Genomic DNA, 20,065 nt, shown 5'->3' with positions numbered 1-20,065 from the left:
AGAACGCCAAGTCCTTGACGGGTGACCTTCAAAGAGCTGTGTCTTAGAGATGGGAGCAGGGGTTGGACTGTGTTCCGGAGCAAAGGGAGGATAGAGGTGGTACCTGCTGGTCAGCAGACAGGGAAGACGGAATGTCTGCAAAAGCCAGGGGAGAGGGGCTGCTCGAGGTGGCAAAGTCGCAGCTCAGGGGACAGGTGCGAGGGAGAACCAAGGGCAGAGTGCAGGCCAGGAGGGGCCTGGGCACACAGGCTGGGGCTCAGACCCTCCCACACGGCCACACCAACACTGTGTCTGGGGTCTGAGCTAAGGGACCAGTGTGCCCCAGAGCCCAGTCACTCCGGGGTCCCTGCCACGGCCTCCTGACCACCTCGGAACGGGCTCCAGTTCGGCGGGACCTCACGTGATGCACTACCGCTTGCCAAGCTGGTCAGATTCAGGCCCAGCAACGCCACAAAGGCGAGGCCGGGGGAGACCAACCGACAGCAGGAAACGGGAGCGGACACGCCTGGACGTGCACGTGCCCAGAGCCTGTGTGTCCGGCGCCCGCCGAGCGTGGACCTCCCAGCTCGCTGGTCATTAGAACACCACCGTGTGCTACGGCGGGAAGCGGGTCAAGTCCCAAAGGGCCCGGCTGAGCCCACGCCAGGCCGCAACCGCCCAGCTCAAGGCGGACTCAGTCCATCCGGGGGTCGTGCTCAGGGCCCACTCCCAGAGCAGCTGGCAGGAGGGCGGTCGGGAGGGGCGGTGAAAGCCAAGGCCTGCCAGACAGGCTGAGAGGGGTCCGGCCTGGTGAGTCCAGGCCAGCCAGAGGCTCAGCATCCCAGAGCGGGCCCCAGCCCTCTGTCCGCGCTCACACCCATTTCTATCTTCTGGGTTTCCCTTTACTACTTCTTCTTCTTCTTTTTTTTTTTTTAAAGATTATTTATTTATTTATTTATTTGACAGAGAGAGAGATCACAAGTAGGCGGAGAGGCAGGCAGAGAGAGAGAGAAGGAGGCTCCCCGCTGAGCAGAGAGCCCGATGCGGGGCTCGATCCCAGGACCCTGAGACCATGACCTGAGCCGAAGGCAGAGGCTTAACCCACTGAGCCACCCAGGCGCCCCTCCCTTTACTTCTTAATAAGAACTCATTTTCCAAAAATGCCAACTTTGCCCCACATACATTAGATGGAGGGATACACTGAAATTGCAGTAGAGGAGCACCTGGGGGGCTCAGTGGGTTAGGCCGCTGCCTTCGGCTCAGGTCATGATCTCAGGGTCCTGGGATCGAGCCCCGCATCGGGCTCTCTGCTCAGCAGGGAGCCTGCTTCCCCCCAACTCCCTCGGCCTGCCTCTGCCTGCGTGTGATTTCTCTCTCTGTCAAGTAAATAAGTAAAATCTTAAAAATAAAAAAATAAAATTGCAGTAGAAGTTCAAATCCAGCCCAAGCCCCGTGTCTGGCTGCAGGGTCTGGGAGAACCTGAGGGGCAGGACCCCCCGCCCGCCATGTGCAGGGTGAGCCGAGGCTCAGAGGGCCCTGACTTGGCCCCCGCAGACGCACCGCCCAGAGTCTCCTCACCTTCCTGTGTCCCCCGTGTCTTCAGTTTTGAAATGGGAACAAGACGGGCGCGATGGCAGACGTGAAAGCGGATCACCCCATGAGTGCAGGGAGTGGCCAGCACAGCGCGGCGCCCACAGCGTCCAAGCCCCCCACGCGGCGCTGGCGGTGAGAAGGCAAACACTGTGGGGCTGCAGGCGGCTCCCTGCCCGTCCCGGCCGGCGCGGCCCTTGCTCAGCAGGACCGGCTGCCTGCACGGCCCCCCGCACATCCCAGAGTGGCGGGAACGGTGCCCGGCCCTGGCCCACAGTCCTGTCCAGGACCAGCCGGCTGTGGCAGCTGGAGCCCAAGGGACCCACGGGCCACGAGCTTCGGTCTGGGTGAGCTTCAGTCTGGGTGTCACGACAGAGGGACCGTGCTGGGAACGTCCCTACAAGGCAGACACACCCTCCGCCTCCCGAGGCCCAGCCCAAGGCACAGCCCCAAAGGTCCCCATCTCTCCACTCCTTGTCCCCAGCATGCCAGGAGTGTTCCCCTCTGGGAAGTGGCCCCCGTGGCCAGCTTGATTCGCCTCCAGATTCCTCAGGGGAGCCTGGGAAAGCCTGGGAAGCAGGGACCCAGACCCAGCACCCCCGTCTCATGCCAGACCTTCTCTGCCCCCCTCAGGTAAAGGGCACCACATCCCAGGGCTCCCAAGTCCCCACCCAGGGCTTTTCTGTTTTTCTGGGGAGCCATGCTGGGTGTCGGCTACTTCAAGGCTGTGAGCTCAGGAATGCCGCATTATTTCCCAACACCTCTACAACTCTTCCATTTCCACACACTTATCAGCACCAGACAGATTCGAAAAACAGAAAACCATTTCCTGCGTGGCTCACAGGTGGTAGGGAGAACACACAGTAGGGGACCCTCTGGGAGTGACTGGTCCAAGCTCGAACCACAGGAGGGACACTCCCAAAAGAGGACGGCATGTGCAAAGGGACTGAGGCACAGATGATGAAAAAAACCCTTAGATCTGGCTTGGAGGAAGCTGTAGTGTTCTTCCTTTCTGGGCAGTGTTTATTCTAGCCAAAAAGTACACGCCTCACCTGGCCCCTCTCACAAGAATTTAGCACCAAATTTCCTTTGACTTTTTCTAAAATCCAAATCCAGTTTCAGGAGTGAGAATTTGCCATCCCAGAGACTAGTTCCTCAATGCAAAGAGCATCCAGATGCCTGGTACAGGCTACAACCCCAAGGACCCTGCGCACCCCAGGGCAACTGCCGGGGGAGGCGGGCACGTGGACGTCCGGACCATCCGGCCAGCCATCTCGTGACTCAGTCACGCTTCACAGGGACCAGCGAGCTCCACCCGTTTTCTCCTAAGATACGCCCATGTCAGGCCCTGGGGAACGCCAAAACTTGAGTTTCAAAAATGAAGGTGAAAAAAGATTTTCACAGGCCTCCAGAGAAAGGACGTGACCTTCAAAGGCACCAAAGTCCAGGCGGCCTCAGACCGAGCAACACCGACCGCGGCGGCCGGTGGAACCAGGCCACGATCCCACACCCGCCCCGGCAGTGTCCACACGGATGGGCAACACTGTGCAGGGCTGTCACACGCAGCGGCTCAGAAGAGAGCGCGCCCACGTGCCCTTTGCGAAAAAAGTCTTTGAAGGCACACTGACTGCCTGGAGAGGAATTAAAATACAAAATTCACAAATGAGGAAGCTGAGGCATCGTGGAAGGACCAAGATGAGCAGTAAAAGTTACATCTTGGAAATAAACCGTTGTTCTAAACATGTTTTAAAACTGGATGTTAACCATGCATGAGAAATCCTAGAACAGGCGACACCGTCCTACGCCTCCAGGAGGCGGGGACTAACAGCGAGGTGGTGGGAACACGCCCCTGAGCTCAGCCCACTTCAGAGCTGCCGCGGGACTTCCCCCGTGTGCCGAGTATGAGAAACAAACACAACAAAAGGCAGAAACAGACCCACAAACGCAGGGAACAAACTGGTGGTCGTGGGGTGGGGGGGGAGGGGAAATGCGGCGGGAGGGGTGTGGGGGGAGGGGTGGCCTGCGAAGGGGAGGGGGAAGGGCGGGAGAGACGGGAGGCACAGTCCAGGGCAGAGTCAGGGGTACACTCGTGCCCTGACGACACTCGTGAAGCTGACGTAACACCGAGGGTCAGACGTACGCCGCCGAAATGATTCTTGCTTTGTCTGAGACAGAAGGAGACAGCGCGCACGTGGGGGCAGAAGGGGAGAGCCCCAAGCAGACTCCTCACTGAGCAGAGAGCCCCGCGCGGGGCTCGATCCCACGACCCTGAGACCACAACCTGAGCCGAAATAAAGAGTCAGACCCGTAACTGCCTGAGCCACCCAAGCACCCTGATAAAAATAACTTTTAAAAAGATCAGTACCTTTCACTGTCATCACATCTCCGTGAGACCCTCCACACGGAGTCCGTCTCTGGGCGCAGCGGCATCTGTCCGTGGGGTCTCCAGCCTCCCCGGAGCACGGCAGCCTCCGGCCTGTCTTTATGACACTTGTCTCTATCTCACGTGCTTGCGCTACTCTAAGAGCACGACTCGTTTCCGTTTTGGCTGTCCTGTGCTGACACGACCAACACGACCCACTTTTACAAAGCGACCTCACACCCTACAGTCTTGGTGAACTCACCCGTCGGCTCGACAGCCTTCCTGGCCGTTCCGTCCGGGTTTCCGCACCAGGGACCCCCATCTAGGAACAGAGGTGGCTGCGCATCTTCCCTCCCGACCCGATGCCCCTTATTTCCTCTTCCTACGGTGCCCAGGGCTGGGACCTCCACGGGCAGCATGCAGAACAGGCCCTGCAGCGGGCACCCCGGCCTCCCCCTCGGCCACGGAGGGGGGGGGCGGGCAAGGGGCGCGGTCTTGTCCCACGAAGGGTCCCTTTGAGCAGGGCTTCTGTAGCCGGCACTCTGTCCGGCAGAGGGCACCCCGCTCTGCTCCCAGCCGGATTCGATCAGAGCTGAATGTGGGGTTTGTGTCAAATTACCAGGGAACCCCAAATAAAGTCACACCGGGACGGCCGCACTCAGACCCATCGACCCAAGCACCGGTGAGGACAGGGGCGATCGCGACCACCTCATAGGCAGGCGTGTGCCCCGCGGAAACCAAACGCATGTGCATGCAAAATCCCGCACACGGATGTTCACAGTCGCTTTACTGGTCACGTCCAAACACGGGAAACAACCCAAATCCTCGTCGAGGGGCGAACAAACCAGCCACAGGATCAAACACGGAATCGCCGCGGACCAGCAGCAAGAGGGCACACACGGCGGAAACCAGAGGTAACCTGACGGTTCTCGAAATAATTACGCTCAGCGAGACACAAGACCCAAACGAGGTTCACAGTGTAGGATTCCTTGACGTAAAATCCCTGAAAATGCAAACTTACCTACTGAGACAGAAAACAGACTAGTGGTGGCCTGGGGTGGGGGGGGGAGGTGACGGCCACGTGTGCACCATGACGGTGGCCACCGCTGCTGGTATATTCAAACGTCAACATGTACCAAAGTGCACGCGTCAACTACGCACGGTTACTACGAACAGTTCCATCTCAGGAGAGCTGCTGAGACGCGGAACAGAGCACGTGTGCACGGGAACGTCGCTGCTACAAGCCGTTCCTGGAAGACCAGACGTGTGGTAACAAGAACACTTCCTAGCAGGACAGGGTGCCAGGACCACAAAGTCAGTGAAGACCAGCCCGGCGGGGGGATCACCTCAGAACCAAAGCCGCGAGAGCTCCTGTCGCCACAGAGAATCAAGAGTCGGGATTATCCTTGACTCTGCTATTTAGACAAATATCCTTTTTTAAGTATAGAGGAACTTCAAATCCAGAAGGGACTGTTAGACACCAGGGCCTCCTGTTTTAGGACGCATCAGTGCCAACCCGTCAAAGGGTGGGGGGCGGACCCCCTGGCCCTCCAAACCTCCCCGGAGCCAGGGGCGAGGTGAGCCGCGGTCCCGGGGTGGGGACGGGGACAGGCACCAGGACAGGGACATGTCAAGCCCACCAGCCCCACCCTGCCTCCTCAATGTTAGACATAAGGATCCCCCGGCGACCACCCAGCGATCCCACTGCTGGACACGTGTCCGCAGGGAAGGGAAGCCCCACGCCGAGGACACAGCCGCACCCCACATTCACGGAGGCCAAGACGCGGAAACGGCGAACTCTCCACGGCCGGAAGAGCAGGTAAAGAAAACGGGCCTCCCGCGGGCACGACAGTGATGTGCGGTGACGGGGGCCACTAACGAGCCTCCCTCCGTGCCGACGAGCTCACGACACACACGCGCATCCCATCGCCGACACGGTGTCCCGTGGGCCTCACGTCACCACGCCAGGAGAAGCATGAGGAGCGAACCCTCTCCAGGCTCACACCCCCCCGAGTTCCGAGTCTCGGGTGCGCGCAGGGACGGCCACCCTCCCGGCGGGGCGGGGCGGGGGGGGACACAGCATCCCTGACCCTGAGGGACACGCACCAGGGAAGGCGGACACAGGCTTCCGGGACACAAGCTGACCCCGTGCAGGTTCTGCAGTCCGGGGCCCTCAGGCTGCTCCCGGCTCCGTGGGGGTGAGAACGCCCCAGTCTGTGAGGCAGACGGTGACCCTGACCACACAGGCCGCTCCACGACCACCAGGGCTGCGGCTGCCGCGCCCACGCCTCCGAGCCCCAAGTCCAGGCGGCGCCTTCTGAGCCGTCCTCATTCTTCGCAGATTCTTAAAGTGCTTGAGGGGCGCCTGGGGGTCTCCACGGGTCACACGTCTGCCTTCAGCTTGGGTCATCATCCCGGGGTCCTGGGGTTGAGCCCCGGGTCGAGCTGCTGGCTCAGCAGGGCGTCTGCGTAGCTGCCCCCACCCCCATCCCTCTGCCCCTCCCCCATCTCTCTTTAAAGTAAAAGAAATAAAGTATCTTTTAAAAATAACAAAATAGGTACGCCTGGGGGGCGCAGCTGGTGAAGTGACTGCCTTGGGCTGGGGCTGCGATCCCGGGTCCCAGGTCGAGCCCCGCGTCCGGCTCCTGGGTCAACAGGGGGCCTGCTTCTCCCCTCCCTCCGGCTTCTGGTCTCTCTCGCTCTCTCAAATACATGAAATCTTTAAAGATAAGTAACATGGGGCGCCTGGATGGCTCAGTGGGTTAAAGCCTCTGCCTTCAGCTCAGGTCATGATCCCAGGGTCCTGGGATGGAGCCCCACATCGGCCTCCATGCTCAGTGGGGAGACTGCTTCCCCCTCTCCCTCTGCCTGCCACTCCCCCTGCTTGTGCTCTCTCCCCACACGCCAAATAAATAAATTTAAAAAAAAGAAAAAAAACCTTCGGTGCCTGGGTAGCTCAGTGGGTTAAGCCTCTGCTTTCAGCACAGGTCATGGTCCCAGGGTCCTGGGATTGAAACCCCGCATCGGGCTCTCTGCTCAGCGGGGAGCCTGCTTCCCCCTCTCTACCTACTTGTGATCTCTGTCTGTCAAATAAATAAATAAAATCTTTAAATAAATAAATAACAATATAAATAACATAAAATATAAAATAAAATAAAGTAAAATAAAACAGGTCATGTCCAAAGCCCACCATGGGCAGGCAGAGGCTCGATTCAGTGACGTGACCAGCCCAGGGCCACACCACGGTTCCAGGGAGTCCATGGATCTCCAACACTGCTGTGGCTCTATGGCACCCCAGGCCCTCTGGGCACTTGCTGGTGGTGTAGCACCTGGAGCCTCTGGTGGGGCCGTCCCTGAAAACGAGACCGCCAGAACCCAAACCTGCCTCCCTCACACGCAGGCCTACCTCCCACGTGGCCCAGGCCGGGCTCTGCAGGACACGGCCACCCAGATGGGAGCCACAGCGGGGCCCACAGCGCCCCCGGCCATCCGGTCCCCACACGGCTGTGCTGGCATCTGGGGAGTGAGAGCCGTGGGCGGCTGAGTGCGCTCCAGGACGGTTTATTAGGCTTGGGAGCCCTGGGCTGAGGGCGTCCAGACAGGGCAGCCGGGTCGGCACCGGGGCCCCTCTTTGCCCTTCGGTCTCCTCCTAAAGAGGTGGGGTGGTCCTGTGCCCGAGGCGAGGTCCTCGCAGTGTCCTGGCTTGTCAGGCATCGGCCGGGCCCTCAGCCAGCGTCGGAGACCACACGTCCGGGAGAGGCGCAGCGTCCGCTGCTCCCGGGACCCGGCATGGACGCCGGGACTGGACAAACGCCACCAGGTTCTCCAGCTGCTCCTCCAGGCGCCGCTCGTCCCCGTGGTTCTCAAGGACCCAGTCGAAGGCCCCAAAGCCGTCGAGGCCACACTCTGACTCGGCATCATCAACCCCTGCGCAGGGGCATAATGAGGTCAGGCCCCGTCCACGCAGGCGGCCCCTGGGCATGCGGGCCTGCTGGCCCCAGATGGAGCTGCCCCTCCTGGCCTCCCTCGTGCCACCGGAGAGCCTCCTGCACCCACCCCCAGCTGGCCGAGCGCCCCCAGAGTGTCCACTGACTTTGCCCTTTGTGGCCACTGTCCACGGAGTGTGGATGGGTCTTCTGGAACCACAGACCCAGCGGCACAGGTGGCTTCCAGCTTACAGGAAGCCTCTGATCCCACCCTCTGGGGAGGGTCTGCTGGGCAGGTTCACGAACCGCAGTGAGATGGTGCGTGCGAAACGCCAGCACAGGCCTGCCTGCAGCAGACACCCGGGGGGCAGCAGCCTCCCAGAGCAGCGCCCGCTGGGTCCTGGGACCTCGGGCACAAAGAAGCCACAGGGCAGGACCCAGGATCGCCTGCTCCACACAGACATGCTGCTCATCAAACAACCAGAGGCAGAGGTAAAGGACCCAGCAGCGGGTCCCACTGGCCTAGAGGGGCCAGCCCAGGTAAGGGCACCAGGCCACGGTCATGTACAAACCGTCAGCCCCAAGGACACCCTCCCCAACCCCACTCCAGTCTTTTACGGGGCAGTCTTGAGCTCCAGGCCCCAGATCCCCTTACCCTGCTTGGCTCCGTCCCCCACAGCCTGCCAGGAAGAGCACAGACGGGGCATGGGGGCTGGGACAAAGGCCGTGTGCGGCTCACCTGGGGTGAACTCCCAGCCGCGCTGCTGTCGGCTCTGCTCCGAGGCCACCACGCGCACCGTCTGTGTCATAGCCCCATAGGCCTCCCGGAACCACTGGATGTCTGACAGCCTCCGTGTGTCACTCACCAGCTGCAGGAAAGAGCACAGGCGGGTGACCAGTGGACAGAGGGCAGAGGGACAGGGCCCCTGGCGGTGGCGGGAAGACGCAGCCCCCCACCCTCCGACACAAGCCAGCATAGAGAGCTAGGAGGGGCTGGCAAAGCCAGACAGGTGTCCCCCGTGACCCCACGGTCACCGCTGTCCCCCACTTGCAGGTCACCCTCCCAGTCGCCATGGACCCGCCTCATCCTGGGGCCGCTGCTGAGCTGAAGCAGAGGCTCAGGCTTGGAGGTCAGATCAGCAGGTCCAACACTTGTGTGTTGCAGATGAACAGACTGAGGCCAGAAACGGAGATGCTCCCAACACTTTCTAACACCGAAGACAGATCAACTGCCTAAACCCCTCAGAGGCCTCTCATTGCTCTAAGAAAATCTGAAGTCTACGGCCAGCTTACAGGGCCCTACACGACCTGGAACCCACAGTGTTCCTGCACCCCCCACCCACCGGACCCCTCTGGTCTGTCCCCAGACACACCACCCACGTGCTCTTGGGGACGCACGCGGCCCCTGCTGCCCGGCCAAGCGCGGGCCAGGCTCCCTTGCCGGCAGAAACCTCTGTCCCGGTGTTCCTCCTGCAGGACGCTTCCTACCACCCTGCCCCCCACCACCCCCGCCCCGCTGGGGACGTCCGGCCAAGCAGCAGGGCCCTGAAACCATCACCATCTGTTAGGCTGCTCGTCAGCTGCCCTCCCCGGAGTCCACTCCACAACGGAAGGCCTTGGGGACGCTCCCAGCAGCCGCACGCGCTCCACGAACCAGCCAAGCGGCAAACGGAGGGACCAGCGGCTGGTGCTGATGCTGACACACTCGCTCCCCAGGAGCCACGTGCACGTCACAGCGACACTGGTGTGCAGGCACTCGGCCGGTGCAGGGAAGGCACGGACCTGGTGCTCACCGCCTCAGAGCCCAGACATCAATCTGGCAGCTTCCAGCCCAGCCGTGCCATGGTGCCCCTGAGCGACACCGAGCTCCCAATCCTGTCCCCACACCTCCCCCAGCTCAGAAAACCCTTGTCTGTCAGGCTGCGCGGAGCCAAACCCTCGCAGGGCCTCCCGCCTCGCACCCACGGTCCGCAGCCCGTGCAGAGCCTGCCGCGTCCCCGCATCGGAGCCCCGGCCCCTCCACCTGTCCAGAAAGACCCGCCCCCTGGCCTCCACTTCCTCACCTGACCCCCATGCCTCTCCCCCGTTCAGGTGTCTCCCAGGAGCCCAGACCCCGCTCTTCCAAAGCACCGGCTTAACTCAGCCTCACCTCCTGCCGCTTGCCCCCCACTCACGAATTCCTACGTGGCTCAGGCCCTCGCCTCCTACAGGCCCTGCTCAAGTGCCGTGGGGTCCGGGGAAGCCTCCTCACAGCCCTGGCCTGCTTTGTCTTGCTGCTGCGTATCGACCCCCACCTGACGTGTTCTGTCTTCCTAACTCCCTCCAGCCTGAGTGATAACGGAAGTTCCCCGAGAGCAGGGACTTTGGCGTATGTTCGCAGTGACGAACCCTCCACATTGCCAGGAGCCAGGCCGGTACATAGCATACGGGCTGCCAGAACGAGGAGGTCGGAAAGGGGTTTGGTGCTATACGAGCACTGGATGGCAAGCATCAGTCCAGGCCCGGGTATCAGGGAAGGCTTCCTGGTGGAGGCGGCGTGCAAGCCAGGGTGGGGTGAACGCAGTGAGGAGGGAAAGAAGGGGCGTCTCCAGCAGGCAGAACACCCACGAAGGCCCCGACTCCAGGAGGAGGCTGACTCGCAGGACGGAGAGAAGCTGACGCAGCTGCAGCATAAGGAGCAGGGTGGCTAATGGGCAGCAGGACCGGACGGCTCAGGGCCTGGAAGTCTGTTCCGGATGTCAGTGTGGTTCAACAGAACAATGGACAAAGGTTCTCAGCAAAGCAGTGACTGGTCTTGGATTGTCCCCAAACTGCCCTTCTGGCTGCCTGGTGGGGAAGGGACCGTAGGGGACGAGGACGGAAGCCAGGGCCAGGGCCAGAGCTCACACCGCCGGTGAGATTCAGCAGGAGGGAAAGGCAGTGAAGACGCGGACAGAGAGGGCGAGTGGCCAAAGGCCGCCCAGCCACTCACCCAGATGGGCTGAGAGACGCCCTCCACGACCTTCCGGCAGAAGAAGCCTGGGTCTGCCCGGCGCTTCTCCTCCCCCCAGCGGATCATGTCCCTCCGGTAGGCCTCCTTGTAGGCGCTGGCGTCCAGGAGTCTCTGGAAGTCCAAGCCATGCTCCTGCCCAGAGAGCACAATGTCCACACCACCGGCCTCCGCCTCCCCGGTCTCTCCTGAAAGAGGGAAAGGCCATCCCCGCCCTCCCCCTCCCACCCCGCAGGGGCAGTGCAAGGACCAGGAGGCTGCCACCAAGACCCAGGTCTGCAGCGACAGGGAGCTGGAAACAGAAATCCCCAAGAGCAGCAGATGGACGACAAGCCTGGGCGATCCGGAAGTCGTTCCGGTTTAGCTTTAAAACGTGTGATGTGGCTTTTCCCTCTTGCAACAGCTTTACCTCCCCAAGTATTTCTGGCTTAAACTAACTCTGAAATGAGTCTGCATCCCGCTGGGCACCGGCTTGGCCTCCAGCAAAGCAAGAAACCTGAACACAGCGCATGCCCAGCACACACACCCCCACCCCCCACCCCAGGCTTCGTCCCCAAGGTCCAGGCTCCTCCATCTGGCTCCAAGGACTCCTGGGGGCAAGAGGGGCGGCTTGGAGCATCCGCTCAGGCCACCCTTGCTTGCATTCCCTTTCCTGGGGACACAGAGGACAGGAGGGGTCCTCCCAGGGGCACCAGGGCGGGAAGGGGTTGGAAACTCGCCACTCCGGGCAGCTTCTGGCTCCTCTAACTCGCTGCAGCTGGACCTTCCCAGACTCAGTTTCTTTGTCTGCAGACTGAAGGGCCTCGACCTTCCCATGCCCCGCTCCACAGTGAGGCTGGCCGCCACCCCACGCAGGGAAACTAGGTCCCCACGTACTCCAGAGCACGGGAGGAGCGGCCACCAGGAGCATTGTGTTCTGCTTTTCAATTACAGTCCCCGCTGTGACTTAACAAAACAACACATTAACACTCGTTCCAGAGGGTTGTTTAAAGTAGGCTCCACACCCACCGTGGGGCTCGAACTCCCAACCCTGAGATAAGGAGTCACAGGCTCCACCCACTACGCCAGACAGACGCCTCGGATTTTGTTTTTTTAATGGGAGTGGGAGATGTAGGGGTGGCTGACCAGTTAGTTACCTATTGAGGTTTTAAAAATGTAAACTCCTGGGATGCCTGGGTGGCTCAGTGGGTGAAGTGCCTGCCTTCGGCTCAGGTCATGATCTCAGGGTCCTGGGATTGAGCCCCACATCGGGGTCCGTGCTCAGCGGGGAGCCTGCTTTCCCCCTCTGTCTGCCTGTCTCTCTGCCTGCTTGTGATGTCTGTCAAATAAATGAATAAAATTTTATAAAAATAATAATAATAAATAATAAATAAATACAAATAGCCCCCTGCCCCCGTTCTCCTCAGGAAGCCCTCCAAGGCTGCCATCCTACCAATGGGTCTGTTCAGCTGGAGGACAAAGATCAAATGGAAGAGAATACGGACAGGGCGGCCGATGCATGGAAGGCGGCAGACGAATTCATTTTGTGTCGCCCCAGAAGGCCAGACTCAGGCCAACTGAACAAGGGGCCGGGCGCACAGGTCCCTGGACAGGCGCACCCAGAAGCCAGGGGCAGAAATGTAAGCAACGAGCGCCTCTCCCAGTCTGAGAAGCTGGTCTCGCCCTCACCGCTTCCTGCCTGAACACCAAGGCTCTAAGAGGTCCCGTGTGTTTTTTTACAATGCTTTTTTTTTTTTTAATCCATACGGTTCAAAATTCAAAAGATACATATTTGTTTACAGTGGAAGATCTCTCTCCCACCACTGCTCCCCTCCCTGGAGGCCGACCACATAGCCTCCTACGTACCCCACCCTGGCTTCTCACACCCCAAGCACCCCAGAAATACTTGTTATGTGGCTGAAAATATAAGCAAATATATTTACAACTTTTCTCCTTTTATTTTTTTTGATTTAAAAAAAAATTTTTTTTAAGATTTTATTTATTTATTTGACACAGAGAGATCACAAGTAAGCAGAGAGGCAGGCAGAGAGAGAGGAGGAAGCAGGCTCCCTGCTGAGCAGAGAGCCCGATGCGGGGCTCGATCCCAGGACCCTGGGATCATGACCCAAGCCGAAAGCAGAGGCTTAAGCCACTGAGCCACCCAGGCGACCCTTTTCTCCATTTCTATACAAACGTAGCGTTCTCTGTGCACGGTCCTACATCTTGCTTTTCACTTAATGAGATATCTTGACACCCCAGATGATTCAATGTCTCGGGGAAGAATCCCAGGCCCTCACAATAACCCAGCCTCAGATCAGGCAGCTCGCTTCTCCAGCCTCTCCTGAACAGGCTTTCCTGAACCTACTCTTGGGGGGTGGCCAGAAGCTTAAGGAGCAAATGTCCCCAGCAGTCACGCCACAGAAAAGCAAGAGCTGTGCACCCCCTGCCGCCAGCGCTCGTGGGCACTGTGCTCAGGATGACAGCTGGCACATGAGCAGGCTCCTCCCGACCCACCCGCCGCCACAGAGCTCCCGCCTACCTGAGCGTACTGTTCCTTGAGTGGACCCGAGAGTCGGAGGATGGCACAGACATCCTCGCCGAGTCTGCAGGACGGGCAGAACCAAACCCAGTTAACCTAGTTTCCAGGACCCTAACAAGTCCAGGGCATTGAGGTCCCCTTTCCTTTTTCCTTCTTTCTTTCTGTTTTTTTCAGGAGGCCCTACCAGGCTTGAACTCATGACCCTGAGAGCAAGAGTCTGAGTCACAGGCACTACTGACTGAGCCAGCCAGGCAGCCCTCTGAAGTCGCATTTCTGCTGTGCACCTCTGTGACTGTCACACCTCCTCCCTGACGGTAACCCTTCACCTATACGGTGGGGACAGCACTTTCTGTTGTGTCCTGCAGGATTATTGGAAAACAGGGGCATGTCAACAGTCCTGAAACTAACAAGTAGGACAAACAGGACCAGAATTCCACTGGCCATATTCCCTGGATGAGGTTACTGCAGGGCCCCTGGCCTAGTTCTCGCACAGCCAGGGTCTCTCGGTCTCCACCAACGAGGTCACCACAGCATGAATCACTCATACACTCCCCTGTTGAGTTACTCCATCGGCCATTTGTGGGGCTCGGGATCTGGACCCCGGGAACACACCGCTCCTGCCCCGTCCTAGAGGAGCTCACAGACTCTTCCACACTGACCAGGGAGACCAGCGCTCTGATCTCCACCATTCAGGTGAGGAGCCGGAGGGTGGGAACCGATGGCCCCAAAGCAACAGGGCAGGGAGTAACAGCCACCACCCCGCTCCCGCCTCTCCCCGGCGCCAAGGACTGTTCTAAGCTCTTCGCAGGCATGACTCCTGGAAGCCTTATGAGCAGCCTAGACCGATCTCCATTCGCAGATGAGGAGACTGGGACGCCAGTGGCTAGGACTCTGCAAGATCCCAAACGAGGAGGCGGAAAGTCAGGCTGCAAACCCCGGGGGTGCACCTGCACAGGTCCTGCTTCTGACGCCTACCTGACTCGCGTGTGCGGGGTGGGGGGGGGGGACAAGGAGAAATGCAGCTAAGGGAAAGGGGTTTGGGTCCCTGGTGTGAGCCCAGGGCGACCTCTGCCCGGGGCCCCCACGACCTCGTCCAGCAACTCCTCCACCCCCGGCCCGGCCCGGCATTACTGCTCCGATCACAGCACCGGGAGCTAGACCAGAGGGGACGCACTCCCGGCAGCCGCCGCTGAAGCTGTCACCTGCTCCCGGACGCCCGCGGACGCCTCCCCGAGCCCAGCCCTCGCGCCACCGGGCGCGCCTCCGCCCCGCCCCGCGGACACCTGCTCCGCAGCGCCTCGGCCACGAAATCCTTCCCCGACTTCCTCTTCCCGCTGACCAGCAGCACCAGGCACGGGACTCCTCGCTGCGGAGCCATGCGGCCGCCTTCCCGCCGCCGTCCAGGATCCCGCCCGCGCCGGGACCCCGGGACCGCGCCCGCGCAGCCGCAGAGAGGGCCGCCGTGGACACGCCCCCGCCGCCGCACGCCGACGGAGGGCGTGGCTCCGCCCGAAGGACGGTCCCGCGCGGAGCTCCCTCGGAACGGCTCGGCCCCGCCCGGAGCCTGACGTCATCCGGGCACAACCATTCTCTTTTAGGGGGTGAAGCCCTGAAATGCCGCGAGCTGAGCCTCACGATTGCGCCACGCAGCCCTGGAAACCCGGAGAGAAAGAACAGCCGAGATCAGGCCGAGCCGGTCTGCAGGCTTCCCTCCTCGGGTGCGCGCCGAGGCGCACGGACTAAAAGCGACCTCGTCGGTGCCCCGCGGTGAACGTGGGTCCTCCCGGAGGGGCGGGAGGGGGCGATTCCGGGGCGTGTCTGTGACGTCAGGCGGGGCGCGAGGGGGGGGCTCGCGGGTTTGCGGACGGGGGAGCAGCCGCTGCGGTTCTCCGCGCGGGCGGGTGGCGGGCGCTGGCCGGGTGGGACGGACCTGGCGCGCCGGCGTCGGTGGGGTGCGCTGAAGGGGGTGGGAGTCAGCCCGGCCCAGACGACCTCGTGCTACCCGGAGTCGGGCCGGGACCCTGGAGGTGCGGGGGTCCGCCCGCTCCCGGGAAGCCCGCGGCGGGAGCGGCCGGCCCCGAGCGTGGAGCGCCGTCGCCCTGAGCTGGGACCCGCCGGCCTGCTGGTCTGCGCTTGTCCGCTGCTGCGCGCCGCGAAGGCCAAGGCCGTCGGGGAGAGAAGGGGGCGTGGGCGGGGAGCCCCGGGCGCGCCGAGTCCTGGGCGCAGAAGCCCAGCGGGGCCTGGGCGCGGCCGGACGCGGAGAGAACGGGCTCCTGGAAGGTGCCGTGTTTGGTCCGGTTCGAAGCAAGCGTGCGGTCCCCGCGCTCGTCCGTGGCTCGGCGCTGCACACCGTGGGGCTCCCTTCCAGCTCGGACCCGCTCGGGCCTTGGGCGAGATCGCGGGCTGCGGGGCTGCGGCAGAGTCGCGGCGCAGTGGGGCAGGCGCTCCTTGTCCCGTCGTTCCGGGTGCAGCGCGCCCTCAGCAGGCACGTCGGGGCCCACGGAAGGCGCAGAGCCTCCTCCCCCGCTGGAAGGACTCGGGACTCCCCGCGGGTCCTTCCTCCACCGGATTCTCTCCCATCCCCGCTGCGCGGAGCGCCCAGGAGTTCCCGCGGATGAGCCCATCGGAAACACCCTCCCCGCCTCTCAGAGTCGCCTCAGTGCCCCCCGCTGCCCTCTCAGATGGAGGGTTTATCCGCCCCCAGCCCTCCTACCGCAGCACAGACTTCGGGTCGGAGGCCTCCCTCCTTCCCATGTCGGAAAACTCCAGCTCCTGCAAGGCTCCTAACCACCCGGCTGGGCGGCCTTTTCCCAGGTCAGTGCGGGCAGCCGGCAGCCCCGCACTCCTTCCGTCACAGCTTGGCCCTCGGCTCCGAGGCCTCATTGCAGGCAGGGTGACCCTTGACCTCAGGTGGCCAGAGGGTTCTTCCTCCTCCTCGCCTCAGACACGGGCTCCCCTGGAACACTCTGGGCCTTGTCCCCCGAAGCCGGTCAGCCTGCTCTGTCCCCCACGGAGCCGCCCTGCTCTCTAGGGCTGCTCACTCACCTAGTCCCCAAAGCGGTGCTTTCCTCGCAGAGACACCAACAGCCCTTGAAATTCGGGCCTCGCCACACGGGCTCGTCCTTCCTGCCACCACCAAGAGAACTCACATACGTTAGTGTGCGTGAAAAGCGTTTGCGAGCTGTGCGGTTCTGCACAAACGTGAGGCCCTCCTCCTAGGGTAGGAGGCCTGGTCTGCCAGCTGGGGGCTGGGGAGGGTGAGGCGGGGAAGAGGGGTCCACCGGGATTACCAGGCAGACGCAGCATGAGCCCAGAAGGCACAGCCCGAGTCCTGGATGGACGCCAGCCCACGCAGCCTCCTGTGGTTCCGGAAGACGGGGCTTGAAGAGGCCAGGGCCCACCTCCGATGACAACACCCTTACACCTGGGAGTCACCCCTCACTAAGAAGGCAGACCATATTTTTTTAAGATTGTATTTATTTATTTGACACCGAGAAAGAGGGAGGGAGAGAGAGCAGGCAGAGACAGAGGGAGACCCGTGGGGCTCCGTCCCAGGACCGTGGGATCACAGCCTGAGCCGAAGGCGGATGCTTCACCCACCGAGCCGCCCCGGCACCCCTAAACAAGACATTTTTAAAGATTTCCGATTGAGGGAATCATTTTTGTCCTTCTGTTAGGTGATTATGCACTGATTTCAGCTTTGGAGGTGGGGAACTGACCCCACAGCCACCGAAAGAGTCCTTTTTTGATTTCATTGCATGGTCTTCTAGTGACAGAAGCTCGCTTTTATTTTATTTAGGGGTCGGGCCGACGGGCCTCAGTCGGGAGCCATGAGCAGAGGAGCTGGGTCTGCGTGGCTCGGGCACCCCGGAGCTGCCTCCCCCGCTCCTCCCCAGCACCCCACTCTCCCTTCCCAAACACAGCGGTGACACCAGCCTGGGGTCCCCGGGACCTGCTGCGCCCACAGCCATGCACTCGAGGGGGAACGAGGGGGGCATCCTGTTGCCGGGAAGCCCTCATGCCAAGGTTTCTGCCCGCTGCCCCCCGCCCCCGGCCACGGGCTGCCTCAGTGACGGCCCGAGGCCCCCTTCCAGAGGCAAGCATGGCAAGTCTGTGTGGCCCATGGGTGCGGGGCCTTCCAAATGGGGTTGTTGCTTTCCTCTCCGTGGCTCCTGGTTTCAGTTCCCGCCTGCCCTGCGCCAACCTGACAGCTGTCCCTCTGATGGTGGCCAGGGTCTCAGAGCCGACCTTGGAGGTCACTCCCCTTGGGCTCTGTAAGGTTAAGCGTCTGACTTCTCCAGCGGGGCCCTGCCTTGGAGGGAACGGGGAGGGGGGCACCCACGTGTCTGGAGTCGTGGGTGACAAGCCCAGAGGCCGGCGCTCCCCCTCGCCCTCATCCTGTGGAGTCCAGCCCCGCTGCCCTCTCCTCTCCGCCCCACTGCAACACCAGCACCTCCTTTCCCAGCGCTGCAGGGGTGCAGGGGAACGTGGTCACCCACCTGTCCCAAGGCCGGAAAGCTGGAGTCCTTGACGCCCCCCCCCCCGCAGGTGCCCCGGCCTGGGCCCACTCAAGGCTCGTCCAGTCCGTCGCATGCTCCAAGTCAGGCCCGTGTCACCTCGCTCCTGGGCTGTTGGCGGACACTTCCCAGTTTCTCAGCTGGTCCCTTCCATCCTGGCGGCCCGCACGCAGGCCCGAGCACACCTTCCCTCACACAGGCATCCTGCCCCAGTGCCCTCGGTAGCAACCTCCCCCTTCCCCCCGCAGAGCTCCTCCGGCAGCCTTGCTGTGGGTCTGTGGCGGGAGAATCCTAACCCGTCCCCTTAGCCATCCGGCCACGGGGCTTTCCCCCTCCCTCGGGCCTGACCGCTGTCGGGTAGGAGGCCCCCTCCCCCGTCGCAAATCCTGTAATCCCTCCCAGTTCCTCCTGGTGGCTAGGCCAAGTCCTCCCGGTGGCGGGTGGAGAGGACCAGTGCGGTTCTGCTTGTCGGACTAATCCGGTTAGCCTCAGGGCCTGGGTCTGCACAGCGGCCAGCGCGGAGCTGGAGGCAAGAGCTCCTCCCACGGGCCAGCTCCCACCCTGTGTTTCGGGAACCAGCCCTTTCTCCTCTCAGAGCCCCAGCTCCCCGCTTAGAGCTTGGCTAAACCAAGAAAATGACTCTTTGTGATGGCTACTGTTTGAACCGTTTCCTGCTTGTCCGTAGTGACTGATTTCCCCCTTGGGACAACCTCTGGGGTGTTGCTCACAGTCTCCGCTTTACTGCTGGGAAAGCTGAGCCCCAAAGCACCGGAGGCCCACAGGTTGGGGGGGGGGGGGCGCCTCGGTGTTCTGACCTCAGAGCCTGCTCTGCCCCAAGGACTAGTTAGGAGAGACCTGGGCGGTCTGGGCCTCCATGTGGCCCGGAGTAAAGAACCAGTGACTGGGGCAGGGCCTACTGCGGCAGCCAAGGCTTATCAGAGAGATGGGCCATTACCTCCCACGAGGCTGGGGGCAGAGGGCTCAGACAGCTGTGCAGGAGAGCAGGTGAACAGGGGCTTCTGTGGCTCAGACAGCTGAGGGGTCAGCTGGGAGGGAGGGCCCTGTTGCTGTTTGGGTTTAGGCCCAGCGGCCACCCTGCAGCATCCCTACTTGACCCGCAAAGAAGGTGGCGTGTGAAAGGACCAGGAACACGTGTGGTCCAGAACAAGCCCGATGGGGGGACATCCCTGCATCAAGGTGACCCTGGCAGGTTCCCAAGGTGACAGCCAGCCAGGCCACGGTTGGGCCCATGGGGGCGGGGCGGGGGGTGGCTGGGAGAGGTTCTCAGGGGGAACACATGGCTTTGACCTTCAAGGAGCTCATGGGGGTTATACAGGCCCAAAGTCCACTCACCACCACAGTCTCACATGCACCCCCCATCCCCTAGGAGGGGTGGGAGTGGGAGGCAGTAGGGAGAGACTGGGGCCTGGGGACCTGGGGTGGCAAGCAGAGACAGGGAGATCCCAAGGGTGCTAAGGGCCGGCGGGGGCACTGGCGAGGGAAGGCCAGGCTGAGGGCCCCCCGGAAGGGGCAGGGCCTCGAGCCCAGGAAGGAGAGAGGCTGGACAGTGAGGAACAGGGAGGAGAGGGAGGTCAGACCAGGGGACAGAGGGGACATGGGGACGGGCCAAAGGAAGTAGAATGTTTCTACTGAGAGCAGAAGACCCAAGAGAGACACCTCCGACTTGAGTAACTCCCCCAAGTTGCCCCCCGGCCCTGGAGCCAAGCTCTGAGCTGGGGGTTCTTAGAGAAAAGGCAGAAAAGCCAAACACTTAAACGGGAAGGTCCAGGCCAGAGTCTGGAAGGCCAAGCAGGGCTGGGCAGCAGAGTCCAGTGGGCCTGTCCCCAGGGCGCCCCCCCCCCCGCCCTCAGGACAGATTAGCGGTGTGTGTGAATGAGTGTGGAAGTGTGTGTGTGTGTGTTGGGGGGGGAGTGCTGCCACCCAGCTCTACCCTCCCTTGGCCCACATTCACTTGCAGACCTGGATCCGGGGTTCGCTGGTTCCCAGTGCTGCCGCGGGTGCACGGGCTGGGGGCTGACAGGGGCCTGCTCACCTATGACCTATGACCCGTGCTCTAAGCATCACCTACCCAGGTCAGCCCAGGGACGGGGTAGCCAGCGGCCACTGGCCCTGCTGTCCTGGGCTCCCCGGCAGACCCCTTGGGTTCATGGCTCTCCTTGTCGC

General features: G+C 61.9%; 1 protein-coding gene across 1 annotated transcript; it reads right to left on the bottom strand.

The window, feature by feature from the left end:
* Positions 1 to 7,476: 7,476 nt before the first annotated feature.
* Positions 7,477 to 14,843, bottom strand: PMVK (phosphomevalonate kinase). Its single transcript, XM_032317412.1, has 5 exons — positions 14,648 to 14,843; positions 13,365 to 13,428; positions 10,829 to 10,981; positions 8,597 to 8,726; positions 7,477 to 7,858 (listed from the first exon to the last, which is right to left on the bottom strand). Exons 1-5 carry the CDS (start codon positions 14,740 to 14,742, stop codon positions 7,638 to 7,640), a joined length of 663 nt encoding a protein of 220 aa, XP_032173303.1. The 5' UTR covers positions 14,743 to 14,843; the 3' UTR covers positions 7,477 to 7,637.
* Positions 14,844 to 20,065: the final 5,222 nt, after the last annotated feature.

The sequence above is a fragment of the Mustela erminea genome, chromosome 17 (assembly GCF_009829155.1).
Source record: "Mustela erminea isolate mMusErm1 chromosome 17, mMusErm1.Pri, whole genome shotgun sequence".
Taxonomy (NCBI): Eukaryota; Metazoa; Chordata; class Mammalia; order Carnivora; family Mustelidae; genus Mustela; species Mustela erminea.
This window is presented reverse-complemented; position numbering and strand designations above follow the sequence as displayed.

Coding starts and splice junctions, on each gene's coding strand:
- PMVK (XM_032317412.1), bottom strand. CDS start 14,742: ATGGCTCCGCAGCGAGGAGTCCCGTGCCTGGTGCTGCTGGTCAGCGGG. Junction 10,982..13,364: donor TCAAGGAACAGTACGCTCAG/GTAGGCGGGAGC, acceptor CTCTCTGGGCAG/GAGCATGGCTTGGACTTCCA. Junction 8,727..10,828: donor GCGTCTCTCAGCCCATCTGG/GTGAGTGGCTGG, acceptor TCTTTCCTGCAG/CTGGTGAGTGACACACGGAG.